At 45.0% G+C, this 23318-nt stretch overlaps 1 protein-coding gene across 1 annotated transcript in view; it reads right to left on the bottom strand.

Moving 5' to 3' along the window:
* The window catches only part of GRHL3 (grainyhead like transcription factor 3), a 50005-nt gene that overhangs the window by 4903 nt on the left and 21784 nt on the right, over positions 1-23318 (bottom strand). The window contains exons 5-15 of the mRNA XM_033157764.1: positions 22067-22146; positions 21151-21304; positions 20396-20507; positions 19745-19839; positions 17629-17787; positions 13224-13302; positions 10462-10595; positions 8749-8786; positions 7840-7928; positions 6544-6629; positions 5079-5143 (exon numbers count right to left, since the gene is read on the bottom strand). Of these exons, the coding sequence (XP_033013655.1) occupies positions 5079-5143; positions 6544-6629; positions 7840-7928; positions 8749-8786; positions 10462-10595; positions 13224-13302; positions 17629-17787; positions 19745-19839; positions 20396-20507; positions 21151-21304; positions 22067-22146 (1091 nt within the window). The remainder of the gene's footprint in view (positions 1-5078; positions 5144-6543; positions 6630-7839; positions 7929-8748; positions 8787-10461; positions 10596-13223; positions 13303-17628; positions 17788-19744; positions 19840-20395; positions 20508-21150; positions 21305-22066; positions 22147-23318) is intronic.

The following is a 23318-nucleotide window of genomic DNA, read 5'->3' as shown; positions in this document are numbered from 1 at the left end:
AACTCATTCCGAGCTATTATGCCATATTAGCTCTTCCTTGATTGGGATTATTAGAGCGAGGGAGGAGTCATTTAATGAAGACATGATGGTGGGGGCAGCAGATTTTTCAAGGGCAAGTTGGAAGTACTGAACCTTCCTGTTGTCACAAAGCTGCAATTGGTTGTCCAGGGATCTCATGCAAGAGTGCTGGTCTTTTTCCATTTCAGTTTGCTGCTGACCAGGTCAGGGTTCGGTGGTTTCATTTATAAGCTTGTGACTTTGCATTCAGTTAATTGCACAGCAATTTGGATAATGAGCTTGTTTGTAAGTGAAAGACCTTTAACACCAGTCTCTGTTGTGTTTGCTGAGCTTGCTCGTTTCTATTCAGAGCACAGAATTGCTAAGAGGAAAACTCAAACCTCTCTTTGGGCTCTACGCTAATTCCAACAAACATGTGCTTTCACAAACACATGTTTGCCCATTAACTGATGTGGAGGGACCAGCCAAGAAAGGATAATCAGCAGGTGAGGAAAGACTGTTCTGTCTTCAAGAATCCAAAGTAAGGCTACGTGCATGCACAAACATCTGCATTAGTATTAGGAGGCAGACATAAAGCTAGGAACTCTGTTATTTCCTCATGAGGTATAGGACTCATCCAAGACAACCCAAACAGGGAGAAATGATGCATGGTACACTCCTTCTTGGATTGTACCATTTCAGATGGTACAATGTTCCAGGTTCAATCCCTGGCATCTCCACTCAGACCACAGGGCCAATAAAACCCCTGCTTGAGATTTGGGAGAGTTGATGTCACTCAGAGTGTGCTTTCAGACGGTCACTATTTTCAGGATTAAATTAATTGGAATTTCTTGTATAACCAAACCATTTCCCAAAAATGCACAGGAAAGTGTGGGATTACACTTGCTGGATGCAACATCGTCTAATCAAGATGAATGTTCACTAAATGTTCACCTTTATTTATTTTATATCCTGTCCTTCCTTCCAAGGGTGCCCAGTCCAGCAATCCCGCAAGCATTATAACAATTAAAACATTTACATCGAGTAACACCCTCTCCCCAAAGAATCATTGGAGCTATGGTTTGTTAAAAGGTACGAGGAACTGTAGCTTTGTAAAGAGTGAACCGCAGTTCCCAGGATTTGTGTGTATATGCTTTAAATGTATGATGTGTACATACATACAATCATCAACACAGCACTGTGAATGGACTCTGTAATTATTTTATATACAAGTAAGTTTTAACACAGTGATCACTCTGAAATTCTTACATTTCCCCCCTGACTTCACAACTAACTTTTCCCGTGTGTGTGTGTGTGTGTGTAGCTATGAAATACTCCATGCATCTGATGAAGTGGACTCCAGTACACAAAGATTGCCCATCAAAGTTTATACAATAATAAAAAGAATTAGACTGTGTTGTTTTTGCTGCAACCGAGGAACGTAGAATCTACTTCTCTGGAAACCAGGGTCTGGTGCCATGAGGAATCATTCAGTGCAGCACCATGCAAAACTAACAGAAAGCTACTTTCCCTATAAAACCCCAGGAGGCAACAGCAACAGAACTCTCCTGTCCCTACCATGGGCTAGAAAGAGCTGCAGTTTTCCAGACACAACAAGATTAGGAGAAAGGGGAAGGAAGGGTCAGCTGGCCTATGACAAACATGCTAAACTTGCTCCTTGTCTTACAACATGGGGCAGGTGGGGAAGAGCAAAAAAAAAGGGGGGGAGAGATTAGCAACAGTCTAGGCCCCCCCCCCTGATCTATTTCTTTTGTCTTCTCCCAGACTCAAATGGCAAGGTGGAATGCGAAAGATCCTTAAGCCCCGCAGGGAAGCTGCTCTATTGTTCAGCCTGGGGGGAAGAGTTAGGTAGAGGTTGCTAGGCCCCAAACAGAAATTGGTTACCTGAGACTGCATACACAGCTATACCTTTACGGCATATTCAAAGCATATTCCTCCACCCCATCATATAAGTTATCAACACTGTTGGCTTCATTAACTATGAACCCCCCCCCAAAAAAAATCTGGGATCCCCTCCAAACCATCTGTAAGGTTGTGCAATCTTTTTTGTAGGGCTTTGTAGGGTGAAGCCTGCATTTTGTGGCTGCTCCCCCCCCCCAACCGAGTATTTAAAACATCAGAACCAGGGTTCATAGTCAACATCTGGAAATCAAACATTGTTTGATTAAGCCAATATTGTTGTTTGTTAAGGCTTGCTGGGAATGGTAACTTTGTGAGGGGTAAACTACACTGCCCAAAATGCTCTGATGGGGCAAGCTGGGGCGCAAAGCAAGACAGTCCTTGCACCTCCCCCAAGGTCACATTGATTAAAGCTAATCGTTCTATCTTTGCTGGTAGCTACAGTTGAGGTGGAGCGGGGTATCCAGTGTCCCCAAATTGAGAGACAAGAGGTGCTCAAATTCTATGTCAACTCATTGTGGAGGCATGGATCCTAGTTATGAGTGTAACAACGTATAAAGGTAAAGGGACTCCTGACTGTTAGGTCCAGTCGTGGGCAACTCTGGGGTTGCGGCGCTCATCTCGCTTTACTGGCCGAGGGAGCTGGCATACAGCTTCCGGGTAATGTGGCCAGCATGACTAAGCCAATTCTGGCGAACCAGAGTAGCGCACGGAAATGCTGTTTACCTTCCCGCCAGAACGGTACCTATTTATCTACTTGCACTTTGACGTGCTTTCGAACTATTAAGTTGGCGGGAGCTGGGGTCGAGCAACGGGAGCTCACCCCGTCGCGGGGATTTGAACCGCCGACCTTCTGATCGCCAAGTCCTAGGCTCTGTGGTTTAACCCACAGCACCACCCAGCTGTTTGGCAGAGCTATAGCTATGTGGGGGCTAGCCAGGTTTTTTGCCCCGGGTGAAGCCTTACAGGGGAGCCATCGGGGCTGCCAGCCTGTGTGTGTGTGTATGCAAATGTGTGTTGGGGGGGTGCCAAACTGGATCTTCAACCCGGGTGAAGATTAGCCTCGTTTCGCCCCTATATTTGGCTCATGGTTTTCTGTTTTAGCCAAAAAGTCACAGTATTAGATCTCACAGAGTTTAATGTCCCTGACTGCAGGAAACGTCCATTGAATTTGAGCTTCAGATGGTCCGGCTTGGTTGATAGCATCTAAAACAACTAAGTGCTGTATCTGTACCAAAATTAGTCACCCTGGTGGGATCACACACAAACACACACTTTCCATCCAAGACTGCATTGTTCCAGTGTCATCTGACACTAGGAGTCAGAGGGTTACTCTGACCCTGCTAGCTTTGAGAAACAAACACTGGTGCCCTGGCGATTGAGATAAGCTAAACCTGTTGAGACCTCAGGCAACTACCTTGGGAGATAACAAAAATAACCCAACAAATTAGCCAGGTTATTCCACTTGTGTACATATACACACACTTCTTGGTAATTCCTTTTCCATAGGATAATCTGGCCATACTACTGAGAAGCCAACAGGATTGCTAGGCCTCATACGCCCCACAGACATGGGCAGACCTTCTGAGTCTGGCTTTTTCCAAGGGCTCCCAAGGATCAGGAACCTATTTCAGCCTGAGGGCTGCATTCCTTTGTTGGCCAACCATGGGCAGAACAAAAAGTGGGTAGGGCAAGAGTCAAAGTGGGTGGGGCAGCAGATGTCACTCTTACCTCTGACCCTAGGCTACATACCAGCTATGCAAAAGCCAGTAGTTTCTACCCACCACCACCCATTTCTCCATCCGGGAAAGCAAGAGGCATTATATCCCAGTTCCATGATACAGCTCAGCCAGGCAAAAGCACTCTAGGAAGATGTTGGGCAGGGCTTCTGAGGGGTTGACCTGGGGAAGAGTACTGAGGGCCAGAGAGGGGCCTGGGTGGCAACACGGTGGGGATGCGGAAGAGGACCATTCTTGGTGGCCACTCCCATACTTTGAAACTCTCTTCCTAGAGAAGCTAGACTGGCTCTCCCCTTATTGTTCTTCCACTGTTATTCCTCCAGGGCTTTGGGAAGCTTTTAAGGAAAGGGCTTCCATTAATGCTGTGTTGTGTTGTTTTTATTCGCTTTGTTTACTAGATTTTATAGGTTTGTTTTACATTGTTTTAATTCTATTATAGCTAATTACATTTAAACAATTATCTTTTATATGTTTTTAGCTTTCTTTGTTTTATCCGTGTTTGTTTTAGTTTTTGTAAGCCACCTCGAGTCCCAGTTTTTTTGGGGAAAGAGAGGATTTAAATAATAATTAATAATTAATTATTATTAATAATAATAATGTATCCCCAACCTTCCTTTAGGCAATCTCATCTGGGCCGAAATTACTGGTACTTCCCTCCCTAGATGAGAATGGTGATATTCTTAGTCATTCTCCTCACAAAAGTGACCCAAAGTGACTTTCGTCAAAATCAATTAAAACAGATGCAGAAATCATAGAATTGTAGAGTTGGAAGTGACCCCAAGGATCACCCAGTCCAACCCATTGCAATGCAGGAATCACAATGGAAGCATCCCTGACAGGTGGATATAACCAATGAAATTCTAAGAACACAACTATACAGGGTCTTGCACATCCGCCCCAAACTAAAAAACGGCCAGTGATGATCTATCAGGTTTTGCTCATGGACAAAAGCACCAACTGCCAACATGTTCAAAACAGCCCTGACCTTTATTGGATAATATTTCTCCAGGTACAAAAGCCTGCTGTACTATAGTTACAGCTATAGTCATAATGATGGCTCTTTGATACCCAGAGGATGAATGCTAGTTACCATGGAACAGCAACAGGAGACAGCAGTTACCTGCTGTGGGAATCTGGGTCCTGGATTTAGATACCGGTAGGTCATTAGTCTGATCCAGCACTGCTGGACTTACGTTCTTCATGGAGGTGCACAGAACTCTTCCTCAGAACTGGTAGCACAACAGCACAGAAGGCTGGTAAGGATTTCTGTTGGTTTCTAAAGCCTGCATACTCAAGGACTACTCCCATGTTGACATTGTCTTGCCTGTTTTCTAGTACAGCACCTACTGTCTATGTTACAGTGCAGAAAGTCACAGAGTGGAGCAAACCACACAGAGTAAACATGGATGGGCCATTACTTACCCTCGCTTGCATTTCTTATAGACTTTATAGATGCTTTCTTCAGGCAGACCGTATTTTTCTGAAATCTGGAAGAGAAAAATAATATTCTGTCAATATTGTTGCGGCGCCCTACCAGAGGCACCCCCCAGTGGATAATGTTCTAGCAATAAAGGGAACTGCTACAAGCAATGCTGGGATCCCTGACCTACTGAGCTTGCAATCTTTTGTATTTTTACTTTATTGTACACCGTTTCAATAGTTTTGGTAGCAAAGCGGTATATGAATCCGAGGATAAGATTAAAATTAAAATAATTATTTGGGAGCAGCCAAAGCCTCTCTCCTGCAATCCCTTTTCTGATGCTTTCCCAAAGGAATGCTTCTGCTGCCACCTGGGCAGAGAGAAGGCGGTTCTGTAAATTGACATTTCTCCCCCCCCCCAAGTGCTGTTTGCTTTTTTCCAATGTAAAAGTGTGCAAAACCAACACACACACACACACACACAAAAGCACAGCCATAAAAAACGGCTATCAGATAATTTCAGACGATTGTTTGCTTTATTCCCCACCTCAGCAAAGAAGAGCTGGGGTTATCAGGAATGGTGCTGATAGACATCACAGAAATATGCTTCGCATTGTGTGCTCTGCAAACACTGAGGAAAGGGGGGGGGAAGGTGGGAGAGAGAGAGAGAGTTTCCAGCCAGCCCAAGGGAAAGGGAGTGAGATGCAGAGGAGAAAAGCCTGACCAGAAAAACTTTCTCCACCTGGGAAACTGATTGGAGAAGGGGCGTTTAACGGTGCGAAATATGAAAGCCACCATCATCATTAAAACAACACCAACAAAAAGATGCACTTGGCATGGGGCTGGAGTTGGCCGTAACTTTCTGCATTGTGTAAAAGAGCGCCCCCCCCCCATACTGGTCAAGGTCAGAAGAGGCATATTGCAATCCAATATGCAATATGCATTCAAATATAACACCCCAAAAGTGATTGCACTACACTACTGGCATCAGTGCTGGCCCACGACCTTTGACTGACCAAGGCAGAAAAGCCTCATTACGCCCTTCTTATATTGAGCAACACGAAATCTTCTGCACAAGTCTCATTGGCCCTGCTGGGACCTTAAAGTAGCTCTTAGCTCTTCCAAGGGAGATTCCGCAGAAGAAGGCCCTGTATGTCATGCAGTGTAGGGGTTTAAAATATTGGATTAGGATCTAGGAGACTAAGGTTCAAAATCCCCACTCAGCCATGAAGCTCACTGGGTGACCTTGGGCCAGTCACTGTCCCTCAGGCCTAACCTACCTCACAAGATTGTTGAGGCGATAAAATGGGGAAGGGGGAGAACCATTTATGCCACCTTGAGCTCTTTGCAGGAAAAGCGGGATATAAATGCAACACCCCCCAAAGTATTTACTATTACTTCATTAGGTAGCCTAGTAAATTTTATGTATCAGAGATGATGGGGGGGGGGAGATGGGGGGAAAACTTACAGCATTCCTGAGGCCTTTGAGGTCTGGCGTTTTCAGCATGAGAGCATCAAAAACCTCCTCCGATTCTCTTCGTACATAGAGCAAGACTGAAATGTATGAAACAGACAGCTGTCACGTGTGGGTTCAGCTTTCAAGATTTGGTCATTTCTAACCACACAGAGGCTACATATATGCTCCTGTTTACTCTGCATCCAGTGCTCACCCGCCACTGTTTTTGGATGCGATGTACACACAGTGTTAGCCACAATTTATATCTATACTCTCATTCCTTATGAAATTATGGCTATGTACACATTACTGGCTTAAAACGCAGTGAGGTTGTCTCCCCGTCCTGCACACTGTGTTTTAAGTTGCATTTATACGCTGCTTTACACTCTGGAGAAGTGGTGGGGATGCCGTCACCCAATGCACATGGACCCAATTGGTTTCCCCACACATGCAACTCCCCCCCCCAGCTCCTATTCTTTATGCACAGGTACAACAGCTATCTCAAATGTACACACCTCAGTTAATGTGGCTTAGGCTTTCAAATTGGATAGAAGCTGGTTTGAGGGAAATCACATCAAGCAGCAGTATTTCTCAAGAGACTACAGGATAGATATAGTTTGAGGGTAATGTCATGTGTACCCGGCTGCAAACACCAGTGTTGGGAGCACGCTGGAGCCAGAGTACCATATTTTTCTGTGTATGAGAGGATGTTTTTTTATACACAGATAGTGCAGAAGGGGGGCGAGCGAGCAGGAGATTGTCAGCGGCGATTAGGTGGGTGATTGGTGGGTGAGGCAATGCCTGCTGGCGATTGGCTGCTGCTGTGGCAATTGGGCGGGCGATTGGTGGCTTCGGCGAGCGTTTTTCAGCAATCCTCCCCCGCCCAAAGCTAAACAACTGTGGCCAATTGCCTCCTCATTTCCTTAATTTGGAGTCCCCCAAAATAGGGGTCGTCTTATACATGGGGGCGTGTTGTACATGGAAAAATACGGTAAATGGCAGTGTGTGTACAGCTGTATTAAAAATAGAGCTCCTCTTCTCGCAGTCTGCTGAGACTTTGGAAGTGCCAGTTAGTTGTCCTTCACCCCACCAAGTTGCCCCACGATAAGATCCTCAAGTTGAGACCTCCTTTCCGGGCCTTGCCTTCAGCACCATTTTTCATGGGCACTTGCTGTTTATTTCCTCAGATTTTGTAAGCCCACAAGGCTCTTTCCTCATCTGTTCCACCTGAGGTTGTTTCTTCCTTGTCTATAGCTTGGTGTGGGGGTGGGGGGTATGTGTGTGCGTAATCTATGATAGCAATATTACCTCGCTGAGGGTCTTCCTCTTTGGCTTGCTTTGAAGCTAAAGGGTCAAATTCATCAGGAAATGAAGGGCAGCTCCTCTTTAAAGGCAACCTTAGTGAGGAAAATGAAAGTTCAGAAGATCCCAGGATGGGCACCAGCATTCAGAAACGAGTGGTTCAAATGTCAGTACTGATGCATTGTTAAAGAACAGAAACAAAAACACAGCTTCCATTCATTTCCACAGGGCCAATACAGAAAATGTCCTAGTGGGTTGTGCCCCATGGAGAGGGTCCCTCTGGTCTCCTTCTCTGCCACCCCAAATCCAATTCCTCACATTGCCCAACAGGTAAGGACACCGATGATGCTGAGCATTCTTCTTGCATCTCCAACCATTTCCTTGTGGAAGGCTAGGTTGTGTCAGAGTTCATGGTACAAGTCCTGCTCAGAGTAAACCTACTGAAGTTAATTAACATTACTAATTTAGGTTCATCCATTTCAATGGGTCTGCTTTGAGTAGAACTTAGACAGACACAACCCAGCATATATATCCTTGCCTCAGTCTCACAGCACTTCAGCATAGCTATTGTTCATTTGGTTTCAATGGGATTCTCACTCCGGAGAATGTCCTACCAACATTATATTTCACCACTTTTATATATCCTGCATTTATTCCATTAGGGACCTCAAGATCTGGTAGACATCAGCTTCGCAGGGCTGAAGGCACCTGATACAGCAAACTTCCTGTGGTTAATTGGGTCTGGGTTTGGTCAGTGCCTGGATCAGAGGTCTACTTATGTGGCCTTGACAAGACTCTCAGAGAAAGATGGGATAGAAATAAAATCAAAATGGGAAGGGCCAATGGGCTGTCTAATTATGCAAGAATATATTGGACATGTGAGCCAAAGGGGGGGGATGAATGCATATTTTGTACCTGCTAGAGTCGTGTAGAACACCAGCCGTGGGTAATGCCTGTTGGGGAAAAAGAAAAGAGAGACGCTTTAGTCCTCTGAGATTAAAAATGCCCCAAACATTTTGGGGCAAAAGCATTGTGGCCTCTCAGAAGGAAATCTGCTTCAGACTCTATGGGTTGTATTCACCCAAGTCCTACTCAGAGTAGATCCCCTGAAAGTAATGAATCTAAGTTAGTCCCATCTATTAACTTCAGTGGGTCTACTCTGAGTAGGACTAGCATTGAATACCAGCCTATGTGATAATTAAAAAAGATAAATTGGGTGTACTTATTAGATATGCATGCCCAAGGTACTGATTCCTTGTCTTTAAAAAAAGGGGGGAGGGGGTAACTGACTTTGTATTTATAATGTTGTTATGGTTACAACAAAATAAAATAAAAATTTCCTTCCAGTAGCACCTTAGAGACCAACTAAGTTTGTTCTCTAAGGTGCTACTGGAAGGAATTTTTTATTTTGTTTTGTTTTGACTATGGCAGACCAACGCGGCTACCTACCTGTAACTGGTTATGGTTACAGTGAGGTTTAAAAACAACATCCAGAAAATAGAACAGTTGCACGGCAAATTATCTTAGAGCACCCTGCTTTTGCAATTTAATCATGAACCTATCTGAGAGTAGACCTTTCAACCCTCTCCCTCCCCTGCTTAAATTGTGCTTCTGTGGCCAGACACTCTCCACTCCTGCTCTCTAATCTCCTCACATCTTTATATGAATCCATTTTGGTCCTCCTCAAAGCCTGCACTTTCCTTGCAGACAGTGAGCAGATAGCTACACTACAAACTTAGGTTTAGTTTTAAACCAGTTTATCATTCATGGCTTCCCCCACAGAATGCTGGGAATTGCATTTTCAGGACATGACAAGTTCTGTCATGGAGCTCTATTACACAATTAAGTTCCCAGGGTTTCCAGGGACAGGGGAAATACTTCTTCTTCTTCTTCTTTTAAAAAAAGAACAGAAGTCTGGGGGGGTAGAACTGCCCTTAATCGGTCACTTTCTTGATGCTATGCCTTACACTGCTGCATCTCTTTTTTGCTTCACACAAAACTTACAGTGCAGCTTTTAAACCAAGGCTGGGAATTTGTGGCTTTCCAGATGTTGTGGGACTCCAACTCCCATCAGCCCCAGCCAACATTGGCCAATGGCCAGGGATCATTGGAGCTGGAATCCAACAACGTTTGAAGGGTCGCAGGTTCCCTGTCCCCAATTAAAACAACATGCCTCTTCTCCCAAAATCCCTACTCTTGCAGTTGAAACGTTCCTTTGAAATAAACCAAAATTTAGTCTCGATGCCTAAAATAAATTAAGATAATGGCATCATTAATGGCGGCTTCCTTCCATTCCTGTAGCAGCAGCATGTATTTGAAGGCAGCATGCAGAGGGAGCTGTAAGGGGCAGGGTCAGCCTGTCCCATTTTGCTGCCTGAGGTGAAACAGGAAGGTGCTGCCCTGCCCACACCCTGTGTGTCGCCGGTCCTCCTTACCAGGGTCACACGGCTGCGACTTCCTGGTTCCAGCATGATTGTGTGATAACAGCTCAAGATCACGTGAGAGCCCCATGAGATCGCATGGAGGCCTCACACGGCTCTCATAAGATTTCTCCAGAACCCAGAAGTCGCCACAGCCACTTCTCCTTGGTGTCTCATGGATGGGCTGGCTATGGTAAGGGGGACTTACCGTTCCACATCTCTGGAGGTTTGAAAAGTGGACGTTTGGAATAAACAGGACAGGCTGGGTTTCCAAGTCAGCCTGTGGCTTGAGATAAGTGATTTCGTTGCCTCGGAAGCCTGAAACCAAACAGCTTTTCAGACCTGGAAGGAAGAAGAGAAACTTAGTTTTCCACCATGTTTGTTGCTATAGAGACTCAACAAGGAGGGGAGTGGCGGAGATTCAACCAAGCCATGGATGCTTTAGCTGAGATTCCTGCATTGCATGAGTTGATGACCCTCAGGGTCCCTTCCAACTCCACAGTTCTATGATTCTAAGTAATGCATGCCTCATTTTGCAAGATTAGGACAAGACCAGCCTTCCCCAATCAGTTGCCTTCCAGATGTTTTGGACCACACACTCATCAGCCCTGGCCAAAATGTCTAGAAGGCAGATGGTTGAGGAAGACTGGACAAGACAGAGGGGACCTATGAGCTTCCTCCCAATGTCTTTCCCTTTGGTTAAAAGCAGCTAAGCAGCGAAGGAAATACTCAAACTGCATCATCCTCATCCTTAAAAATCTGCACTTATCCGAATTTTGCAATGTAGTTCTCTATAGTCAACTAATATGCACAGAAATGCATATAACTGGGGTGAAGTTTGTATCAAAATGAGTAATATTAGTGAAGGCAAGAAAGAATTATGGTAGGGTATATTGCTTTGCAAAAAATAATAATCAAAAATCCGCATATTCAGAGAAATTTGCCAGTGAATTTTCATGAGGCCTTGGGAAAAAATGATGTGGAAAGGTGGAGAACTGGAGTTAAGATTAGAAAAATGAGAAGCTGAAAGAAACCCAAACTGACTTATTGACCAACCCTTACTCTCTGCCCAAAAAACATCCCACAAGGTGGCTGAGAATTGTTTTTTAAAAACCAATGAGGTTGGAGGGGGGGCGGGATTCAAATGAAAAAGACCAAATCCCATCAATAGAAACAGACAAAAAACAAAGCCAAAACAAAGACCCAAAGTAGAAGTCTCAGACTTCATGCAACACTAACACAATCTGATCAATCAGCATACACACACTGAGCTTTCTGAAATTTAAAAAAAAGCCTTTGGGGAACTATTTAACTGAGAGATGGCCTGGACACCCTTTCTGGAAAGCAAGTTTCTGTAATTTTCACGATCTAATTTTCAGACAAGAATGATTAGATGTGTCTGAAGAACATAAAAAAGTCCAGAATAGAGCATAAGAGTTTCTGTCTCACCTTATTATTAATAATAATAACCTCTAGAGCGCCTACAGTAATTAGGTGCCACATAAATCAAAATGAAGACACCTGCCCTGCCTTCGAGCTTACGATCTTAGAGACTAGGCTTACAAGACAAAAGGGAGTGGAGGGGGAGAGTGGAAGCCAGAGGATAGGGATCAGCTTGACAGTGCCAAAATGAAGAGATATCTGAAAGAACCACCCCTTCCCGTATGAACCTGTCATTCAACTGAGATCTTCTTCTCATTGGTCCCCCACTTTTGGAAGCTGTCTTTGGCTCCATACAGGCTCCATACACACCACACATCCGAATAACATTCAAAATACCCCCCCCCCAAAAAAAGAATCATGGGAATTGTAGTTTGTGAAGGGTGCTAGAAGTGTAGCTCTGTCAGCAGTAAACTACAGCTCCAAAGATTCTCTGGAGGAAGCCAAGTACTTAAAATGCACATTAAAAGTATGGATGCAGCCTCTGACTGTGTCAGACCAATGGCTCATCAGTACTGAAGTATCTGAAGAATTGTGCATGCACACAAAAACTCATACCAAGAACAAACTTGGTTGGTCTCTAAGGTGCTACTGGACAATTTTTTACACACACACACATATACATACTGAAGTAGTTGAGCCAGTGGTCTATCACAGTCCTATGCTGCATACTATTGACACCTACTACCAGTGGCTATCTAGGTTTCAAGGGAGGGGTCTTCCCCAATCCTACTTGGGGATGGCAGGGATCAAATCTGTGTCCTTTTACATGCAATGCAGATGTTCTCCGACTGAGCCACAGCCTCTCTCCAGTGGTGCCCAAATTGCAAAACTCTCAACTTGAGGCATGTTCACCAGGCACGTTCGTTGCTAATTTTTAGGCGCCAGGCAAAGTCTGCCGGGAGCTTTTAGTAGTATTTTAAGGATCTCAATCACTGGTTTTAGCTGCTATTTTTATCTTGCCACACTCGTTTGCTCTTCTTCCACCTTTCTGTAGTTTTTATTGCTGTTTTTATTTGACATGCTGTTAATTCTGTTTTGAACGTGGAACTGTTTTGTAAGCTTCCCAGAGGGCACGTGTTAGGGCATATAGGTCCCATGAGTAAATAAATAAATAAAAATGAAAGAGGTGCGTTTGTAAAAACAACCCTTGAAATCCAGTTAGGGCCAGGCTGAGCTGACCCCGCCAGCTGCTCTTTGCTGGGATGAAGACAGAGCAATTTCCCTGCAGCCCTTGGTCCTCCTCCGGTCAGGGACTAAGGCTAGATTGCCCTTGCCTTCTTCCTCTTTGCAACCCCCCCAAGGCAAGGGACTGTTGCGGCAGAGGCCTCTCTGGCAAGGAGAGGGAAGCGGGTTATCTGCAGCTGAGGGTCCTAATCACCAGGCATCTCGCTCCCCAGGCCAACCTGCGCACCACGCATTCAAAGCGCACTCTGCCAGCAGCACATGACCCCACACACCCTCCCCTGAAGGCAGCGTTTATATATACAGGGCCCACACCAGCTTCCTCGCCCCCTTCCACTCACTGACCATTGTTATTGGCGTCCAGGCATTTCCCCTTCCTCCTGAACTGCTTGCGTTCATCGTCCCGCATTTTCCTCTCTGCTCCCTGCAAGGGAAGTTGAAAGAGATGAGAAGCCGAAAACTTACACCAGTCCCAATTTACTGCGGGGCTTACGTTCCAAGGCGCCACACGTTTAAGTGAAATCGCATCTATTTGAAACACCTCGAGAAAGTCTGCAAACGCCCCTTTTGGTGACGCTTTTGTGATGTTTTCAAGTCACATCTGGGTTTGGCGCAATGCACACACGCACGGTCGCACACGTATCTGATGCGTCTAAAACGATGGCTGCCTGTATGTTGCTACGAAGCACATGCCTTCCTGAGCATTCGTGGTATTATTAATAAACTGCTCACGGTCACTTGGGAGGAGATTATGCCATCTCAGGAGCAGGGCTGTAGTGAGGGGGTGGTGAAGTGGGCCCCCGCCAGGGGCGCAGGCAAGGCAGGGGGGCGCAAAACTGGCTAGAGGAGAGGTGGAAAGAAGAGCTAATTTGTCTGTGGCTAGGGGGCGTGTTGACTCCGAGTATATTTCAGGGCGCAATCTGGATGGTTCTGCCAGGGAAGCCAGATCACCTAGCTATGGCTCTGCTCAGGAGCCTGAGCACCAGACACACTGCACCTCCAGGTGAGATCCTTGTTTGCAAAGGCAACGCTGCCTAGTTTCAGGGGGAGAGGCAGGTGTTGCTTCCATTAAAAATGGCAGCTGAGGCAGCTCCGTTAGGGGAACAGAAACATTGCCCTACCAAACGCAGTCTGCCAGCACCTTCTTGCAACCAATCTAAGTGGCAGTACTGCTTCTTCCTCCTTAGTCTCAGGAAAAGCACAGGGACAAAACCAGAACTAGCTGGCTCTGGCTCTACCTGCTCCCTATCTTCTGCCCTACTGGTCTCAAAAGGGAGTAACAACTGTGGGTAAATGGGTACACTCATAAAGGAACACCTTCATCTCAGAGATTTACCTAGGATCAGGGTGGATAAAAATAAAATAATAATAGTCAGATTTTTAAAAATTTAAATCAGATTTTTTAAAAAAATTTAAATCGGATTTTTAAAATAAAATGCTTTTGGAGGAAAAAGAATTCTGGATATAGTTTTCTATTCAAGTTACATTATAGTCCAAAGGCTATTCATCGGGAAAGAAGGATTTGTTTTAAGTTTTTCATTTGTGTTAAAACTCAGTCTAAAGTTGTTGGGTTTTTTTTGTTAATTGTTTAACCACATCCGTTAACAAACATGGATACATATGCTATAATGTTATTGTTCTAGCTAAATAAATAGTTTAAATTATTATTAAGGAAATGATTATTTTTCTCCTTCCGTTAAAGTACAGCAGAAAAGTTGTCCAAATATAAACAGTTAACTTATTGAACCTCACAATAAGTTCATAATGATCTCTCTATGCATTTCTAATAGTATAACCAAATCAGTAATTTTTGATATAACTGTATAAACTACTCTGAAAATTTATTATTCCAAAAAGTGAAACCTTCATCTGGTTGTGAATATTAAGATTATACCAGCAAGAATGAGTCTTTCTATATATAAAAAAACATTTAAATCAAGTCTTACTGACTAGTGATTTAAATTGTGATTTAAATCGATTTGATTTAAACCAAATCCACCCTGCCTAGGATAGTAAAGGTAAAAGTACCCCTGACCATTAGGTCCAGTCGCAGACAACTCGGGTGTTGCAGCGCTCATCTCACTCTATAGGAGTTTGTCTGCAGACAGCTTCCGGGTCATGTGGCCAGCATGGCAAAGCCGCTTCTGGCGAACCAGAGCAGCGCACGGAAATGCCGTTTACCTTCCCACTGGAGCAGTACCTATTTATCTACTTGCACTTTGACGTGCTTTTGAACTGCTAGGTGGGCAGGAGCTGGGACCGAACAACGGGATCTCACCCCATCGTGGGGATTCGAACTGCCGACCTTCTGATTGGCAAGCCCTAGGCTCTGTGGTTTAGACCACAGTGTCACCCGCGTCCCACTGCCTAGGATAGCCAGATGCAAAAAGAGGACAGCTTAAAGCAACTATTTAAAAATCCAGGTGATTTCAGCAGATGTAGGTATTAAAGGTGCAGGAGCCCTGCCCTCTTTTGCATCTGTCCTCCCTAGATTATACCTGCCTGCCCCTAGTGATTTACGGCTAGGGAGAGAAGCCAGGTTTCTCCACCTTCCCCACCCCTGCTCCAAACATTGTGTTCTAAGCTGCAGCCCATTGACTGTGTGGCGCAGAACACAACAGGATGCTTTCAGAGAACCAAAGAAGCCCCTTCTCTGGGCATCTCAGTCCTTGGTTCCATTTCTCAGTTACCCTGAGCTGGGGGGGGGGGGCGGGGAGGAAGCAATGCTGGAATACGTGCGCGTAATATATGTGCATGGCAGCCTGCAGAAGCAAGAGCAGAGTCAAAGCACTCTTTCCATTTAAAATATAAGCTTGCCATTTAAATGCAAGCATTTATCTTAGGGGCAAACTAGATGCAGTGTTAATTTTGTGACGTCAATTAACAGGCATTTTGGAGTTTGGAGAGAGACACCGTAAACCATTATCTCCAAAGAGAAAGAAGATGAAGCCGTTTCAAACAGGGGAAGGTAAAATTATAGGAGAAGCTGTAATTCCTCAAGCAGATACGTGTGCCCAGGGAGTCTTTGGTGTCGTAGTTCTGAAGCAGCAGTCCCTTCATCCCATTTTTTTAAGGGCTTTTGGAGGAGGTCGGGATTGTGTATGTCAAATTGCGGTTCAAAAAAATAAAAAGTCCTTGAGAAACCCGAAGTAGTTGTTTGGGTCCCAGCCTATAACTGGGGCCAGAAACGCAGAATACACACCTGCACATATTTCTCACCTCAAATTTTGGAAAGTTCGACTAGCAAGGAAACAATCTAGCTGAACCAGTCTGAGCGCCAGTCTAGATGTGATGTTAACGGCATGAACATGTGTGCCACATATGTGTGTGCATGCAATTAACATGCACATTTAAAAAAATGTTTGCAGAATGGAGGCTTCCCTTGGGATGTAGCAGCTTCAGAAGAGTTATTATTGCCAGAATCACAGCAGCACGGTAATGTTGAGAGTCTCCCCACCTTCTGCAGTCCTGCTGCTTGGCCTCCCTGCAGGCGATATTAACTTCTTTTTTAAGCCTTCGTGCCAATCAGTGGCGGAGGAAGCCGCCTGGCCACCCGGGGCGCCAAACCCGAAGGCACCCCCCTTCGAAGGCGGGGTGTTGCTCCGTAGCGTGCATGTGTCGTGTGTCATGACGCATGATGCACGGCCGGCGGCTGCTTTCCTTCCCTTTTTTTAAAGGGCTTTTTTCGGCCCTAGCCCGGGCAGAGGCGAGGGGCGGGCCAGTGAGGAGGGGCGTCACGCCAGCCACAAGCATGACGCCTCGCTGGCCCGCCTCTTGACTCCATGCCGTGGCTCTGCAGCCCAGCACCGAAAAAAGCCCTTTAAAAAAAAAGGGAAGGAAAGTCGGCTGGCCAAGCAAGCAAGCAAGCAAGCCGCCACGGCGTGCTGAGCGAATTTTGGGCTCGGCTTTGGAGTCGTTGATTGCGGGGGTTGTGCCCCAAGTGTCAACCCCCCCAGGCCGGTACCTGGGGTGGACTGCCCCCAACGCCCCGCCCTTGCTCCGCCTCTGGTGCCAATTGCACCCACACGACTAACATCACATCTAGTTTGGCCCTCAGTGAAAGGACCCAGAACGTGGAATGTCACCTCTGGGCTAATGCTGAATCAGATTAAGCTCCTAGAACATTTTTTATTATATGTTGCCTCCTAGCATTTAAAAACTGGAGGCTCACCAGTGAATTCCAGTCTTGACTGATTTACAGGTGAACTCTTGCACAGTTTAGTTTATTCGTGTTTAAAAGCTTTCTTCAGAGCCAAGTTCTTCAGCTAGCAGTTCAGCTCTTGCAAAGCTGCTCTTAAAAGGTCATGTCTTTGTTTAAGAAGCTTATTTATTTTTTACATTCAGTGCTTTTTTTCTATAAAAAATGTTTAAGGGTACTCTCATTTTCCTACTCTTATTGAAATACTGCCCCTCAATGAGGCCAAACTTAGATTCACAAAATGTTTAGGGGTACCCCTGCGTCCTCCCAGAAAAAAGCACTGCTTACATTTATATCCTGCCTCAACCACAGGGAGTTCAAGATGGCATACAAGGCTATCTCCTTCCTATTTGAGCCTCACAAAAGCTCTGTGAGAGAAAGTGACTGGCCCAAGGCTATCCAGCGTGAGGGGATTTGAACCCGGGTCTCCCAAGTCCTTGTTCAATACTCTTACCACCACACCGCATTGACTCTCTGACCCCTTATTCTCATAACACATGTCTTTTGGAAGTCCTTCACATCATAGCTTCTTTCTCAAAGGCTTCACTCTACCTTATCACAGAATATTTTGATCTGGCAGACAGCTCGATGAATAAGCCGGTTCGTCCCGGTACTGTAGTCATAAGTATCTATCTGGAGGTTCAAAGGGACTCCCTTCACACCTTTCTGGGAGGAGAAATCTGTGCTCAAGCAGTTCACGCCAATAAACACCTGCAAGAAGAAGAATGGACAGAGTCAGGATGCAGTGGCAGTCAAAGAACTGCTCTGGAAGATACAGCGAATTCCAAGAAGCTTGTAGCTCAGTGGTCGGACATCTGTTTTGCATGCAGAAGGCACCTGGTTCAACCTCTGCCCATCTCCAAGGAGGGAAGGGAGGCTGCAGCCCTGGGGTGCTGCTGCTGACAACCTTCTGGTCCAAAGTTAAGCACAGCTAAACCTTGCAAATAGAAAATAATGAGCCTGGCTCCATTATTTAGAGGCTTGCAGATTCAGAGACAGGTGGAAGATGCAGGAAAAGGCCTTGAACAGCAGCTCACAGGTATTTTATGTCTCTGAAGCCTCAGCCTTCAACAGCCCCCTGGGCAGAAAGGGGAACAAGGTTTCTGGTAAGTTACATCTAACCTAAGTGCCCCAGAGGACTATCACATGCTTGGAATATTTCCATGGAGGGAGAGTGAAGAGGAAGAAGTTGCTTTGAAAGATGGCTTGTAACCTCTCAGTTTTTAGGGATTTTTTTCAAGACCATGGCTACCTTTAGGCTAAAAAGAAAACTGACCCTATGAAATGTCAGAGCAAAAAACCCTACCAACTGAGTTACTAAACAGCAGGAATACTATGCATGTCTACTCAGAAGCCCTATTAAAATCAGGATATCCTACGACTGCAATTCTATGCCCACTTACTTGGGAGTAAGCCACATTTAACTCAGTGGAACTTACTTTGGAGTAGAGTACACACTGCAAATTCATCTAGCGTTTTTCATTTACACATAACTCTGTTGTTGCAAGCCAGCACTACCTGTAACCTACCAAGCTACACAGAGTCCACCTCCTGATTTTGCTGTTTTCCTTGGGTTGCAAACCCAAGACTGCTTTGCACCAACAGACCACGGTTCATGTCTGTCGGGGGTATGTTGAGGCATTATTCCCTATTGCAACATAAAGCTACCTTGAATATCTGGTCTGGGTTTATGGGAGAGTACGACTCGCAGAGCCTTATTAATCTGCACGCTAATAAATGGCAGTTTATAGTCTTAGGGTTGTGGCAGGAAACTTTCTCCCTATAGCCCAGCTAACAGTTTGGAGCCAGCTGCTGGTGTAGTGCTTAAAAGAGCTACGGACATAGCAGGACATGTGACTAGTTTAAATCTCAGTTCGGGCAGGAACTCTTATGAAAGCTTTAGACAAGCCAAACCCCCTCCAGACATCCTTTTTATTGTGGGTTCATAATGGTTTGTGCTCATGTTGATATCGCGGTGGTTATATCCAATCCGGATTTCAATATTATTTGCACATGCAAAAGATTTGGGGCGGACATCCTGTAGCTTCTTGCTGAAATCCTGCAACTTTTCATACCATGAATGTTCTGGTTCATTTTTGTCCCACTTTTGTAGTGTTATAGCCCCTTGGGGAAGCAACACATAACAAACTGAAGCAGGATAAATCCACCACTGATGCACTATTGTTGTGTCAAGGCAGAACACGCTGCAGAAGGTACCAGCAATAAAACACTAGTCTGGAGGGGCCCCCAGTTTCACCTTTGAAGACAAATAGGGTTGCCGTCCCCCCGCGAAAGGAGCTGAAGGTAGCACAACAGAGGCACCCCTGCTTATTGTGTGCAGACCTGTCTCAACTCAGTGTCTGTTCACAGGTTTCCGTAACACTTCAAATCCTGCAATGCCTGTTTGACTGGAGTTGATAGCAGAACAAACCATAAAAGACACAAGGGTGAACACTGAAGTCTCCATGTGTGCAGAGGAGTTAGCAAACCTAGTTGAAAGGCTGCTGATGAAAAGTGCCCGTGAGTTCGAAGCACGGTTTAATGTTGGAATGCCAAAGCAGGAATGGGGAACATGTGGCCCTCCAGATGTGGCTGAACTGCAGGTATAAAATGGAGGTAGGTTTGCAGTACAGGGGGGAACACATGTTTTGCATGAGCCTGATCATACCTTTGCTTCTTCAGCAATGTTCCAGACGAAGGACAAGGCGTTGTAAGCCACCTCCTCAATATGCTGCACAGTATTGAAATTCTCTTTACAGTCAGCTGGAAGGCATGAAACATGCAGTTATTGCCCAATTATAACTTTTGAATTAAGTAACAACCTCTTAAAGAGGTGTGATATGCCCCACCCTTCAAGGCTACCGGAAACCGCTCCTAAACTCCTTCTGGATTCTAAGGTGAAGATCCAGATCTATAGGTGGGGGGCGGGGCCAGGAAAATAATTCTTGGTTTTTCCTTCTGGCAGCAGACCCCTGTATGTCATGCAACTTTCCGGAGCTTTCAAGGGATGCAGAAGTCTGCTATTAAAACTGGGTAGCCGAAAGCTATTCTTCATGATTTTCTATGCACACACACAAGACCATCCCTCTATCCTGGGAATCTTTATGATGAAAACCCTGTAAACACTGGGCGGGGTATAAATAATAAATTCTTATTATTAATATTATTGTTATTAATCAGAGCAGCAACCAGTTCAATTTAATACCCAAAGTGCTAATAAGGACTGCATTCACTTGGAAATAAAGGGGTGGGTGTGTTTCACTGTATCTGTTTCCTTTCCCTCCTAGACAAGAAATCCGAAAGCATCTCTATTCCATACCGACATCGATGACTCTCTGTTTAGCTGTAGGTTGACGTGAATGCCAGTGCTTCCAGAACTTGAGTTGCTCCATTGGAATTTTTTCATTGTCAAAAACCACCATCACAACACTCTGGGAGAAAGGGGGAAAGCCAATTGGATCACTGTTCAATATATAATAGTATATATAGTATTCACTTATGTATTCATTTGCAAAATCAAATCCAGCTTGGGGAAATAGGAGTTCCTGCCCATGGGCTGGTATGCATCCCCTCCCACCCAGTGGGGAGCAGCTGAAAGGGAAAAAGGGCTTTGCTGTTGTGTAATGTATGCAACTGCCACTCCTTTCCTTTTCAGGAGCTACAGCAGGAAAACCAAAGAAAAATGCAAGCAAAGAAAAAGCTTGTTGTACCTTGGAAATATGAAAAAGGCACCCATGCATTTTGCAACAGCATGACTGCAATTTTCAGGATGCAACTGCGTTTTGATGTTTGAGGTTTTGAATAACTGTCAGGAAAGGCTTGCAGTTCGTCTGTGCATCAATATTATTCACATTCTTGTGCTGGGTTTAGTGAGTTCCACTTGGGTGATGCAGCCCTCAGCACTTCCCTGACCTCTGCTTTAAAGCATATGCTATAATTTCTGAAACCTCCATAGGAATTGTCTGTAATATCTCTGGCTTCAGAAAACTGGGGGGGGGGGACCACCTCCATAACCATTGTATCAGCTGTTCCACATTATATATTGCTGGGAACTTTCCTTGGCACATCACTTACCTTCACTTTATTAGAGGACAGGTGTAAACATTTCGCTTCTGCAGCTGTCCGCAGTGTGACTGGGTAGAACTGTCCTTTGTTGAGGTAGGCCATAGGTGAGTCACCAGATTTGATGTGAATAGCTTTAGGGGATCCCAACATATATTCAAAGTCACTTAAATGGAGAAATTTAAAAAAGGGGGGGAGGGGGAGAAGGCAGAGATTAAATAAACCACTTATACTATTTTACTCTGCAAGACACACCAAAACACAAAGAAGCCAGTGGCAGCTGGGGACCATTGGAACTGGTAAGGGAAGAAGGCAGAGAGGCCAACAGGATGTGGAGCCACAGCCAATAGCAGGGTGAGCCAACTAATTCTCTTTTTCGCCCCATCTTCCTTCCTGGTCAGTTTTTCAAGGGCAACACTGAGACTGAGGAGGAGGAGGAAGACACAGGGGGTTGGACTAGATGACCCTCAGGAGCCCCTTCCAACACTTCAATTCTGTGATTCTATGACTGCCTGGACTGGGTGCAAGTAAAAAGGTAGGCAGGTTTGGGCTAGCTGAGGGCAGACTGAGGTTGGTGGGACAGTGTCTTATTAACCCGAATGGACCATCATCCATTGGCAGAAGTATTTGAGGCCAAACTAGGTGTCCGGCAGGATAGTCATATGTATTTATTCATGTGTTTTTCCTGTTATATATAAAGCAGATGACTGGAAGGGGTCCGTTTTAAAAATAAAATAAAATAAAATAAAATGGAACACATGGATTAAGCAAGGAAAGTTATTCTCCCTTCTCACCAACGACAGTGCCCAACAGGTGTGTGTATGAGACAGAACAACCCTCTCATTAAACTTCCACCTTGATTTACTAGGAACATTTCTTCAGCAGGACACATTTCGATCATATTATTTGAGAAAGCCTTTGCTCTTACCTCTTGGCATCATTGGCGGAATAACTCTCTGAACACGGTGCATCTGTCTGGGACTTCAGGATATCATTGAAGATCAACGACTGCAGGGAGAGACAAAATCAGGACAGCTGTATATGAATTCTTTTGTATTCCAGTTCACCAAGGAAAGCCCATTCCAAAAGCCCATCCAGGTTCATTTGGAACCAAGGCAAAACATTCGTTCTGAATTTTTTGAAAACTGGCTCATATGCCTCGCCAACATTTTTATCCACGTGTAACAATTTAGCAGATGGAGGTTTTCTAAAAGTCCTAGGAAGAAGTTTCATCTGCTGCTGAACTGTGCCAGGCTGCTGTCAAAAAGCAGGGCAAATAAATAAATAAATAAATAAATAAATAAATAAATAAATAAATATAATAAAAACAAGTTAGCATGCCCAGCTGGAATCCATCCCCTACTTTTAATCCGAGCCTACTAAAGGCCATAGGATCAGGCCCTGAATAGGAGAGAGGGAATTCAAGAATCCAGCTCTTCAATGGTATTTTTTTCAACTAGCCTTGCAAGGAAATTCTAGGGGTTTGATGGAAGTGGAGAAGGATCATTATATAAAGCAGAGCCTTCCCCAGCCTGGTGCCTTCCAGATATTTTGGACTACAGCTCCCATCGGTCCCAGCCAGCAGAGCCAATAGTCAGGGGTTATAGGTACTGTACCTACAATGACCCATAGCCTTCTCGGATGCCTCATTTCCCACCTCGGGGAAGGCTGATGCTTTGCCAAATGAATGCATTATGAACCACATCCCAAACCACTTCCTGATCAGGTAAGGCATCAACAGGAAGCTATAATGCACTTCCTCTTCCTACTTTAGATGTGAAGCAAAACATCTGAGCCATAGGAGCTGACATGTGTGAAAGGGGACATAGCAAGTGGCTTCACACACACACACACACACACACACACACACACACACACACACACTTTTCTCCCCAGAAGCCCAGCACCCTTGAAAGTCACTCTGTCAACTCTACAACTTTGAATGGCAGACCTTTTTTCACCCACCCTTAGCCAACTTTTCAACAGTATTATCAATATATTTGTGGTACATTTAAAGCACTTGTTTACCACTTTAGCAGTTATGGCTTCCATGAAGGAATCTTAAGGGTGCTGGGAATTATAGTCATGCAAGGAGTCTCCTCACAACTCTCAGCACCCTTTGACAAACTATAGCTCCCAGGATTCTTTGAGGCTGGGAGCCATGACTATTAAAGTGGTAT

This window comes from Lacerta agilis, chromosome 8 (assembly GCF_009819535.1).
Source record: "Lacerta agilis isolate rLacAgi1 chromosome 8, rLacAgi1.pri, whole genome shotgun sequence".
NCBI classification, from domain to species: Eukaryota; Metazoa; Chordata; class Lepidosauria; order Squamata; family Lacertidae; genus Lacerta; species Lacerta agilis.
The sequence above is the reverse complement of the archived record's forward strand: the minus strand, read 5'-3'. Positions and strand labels throughout refer to the sequence as shown.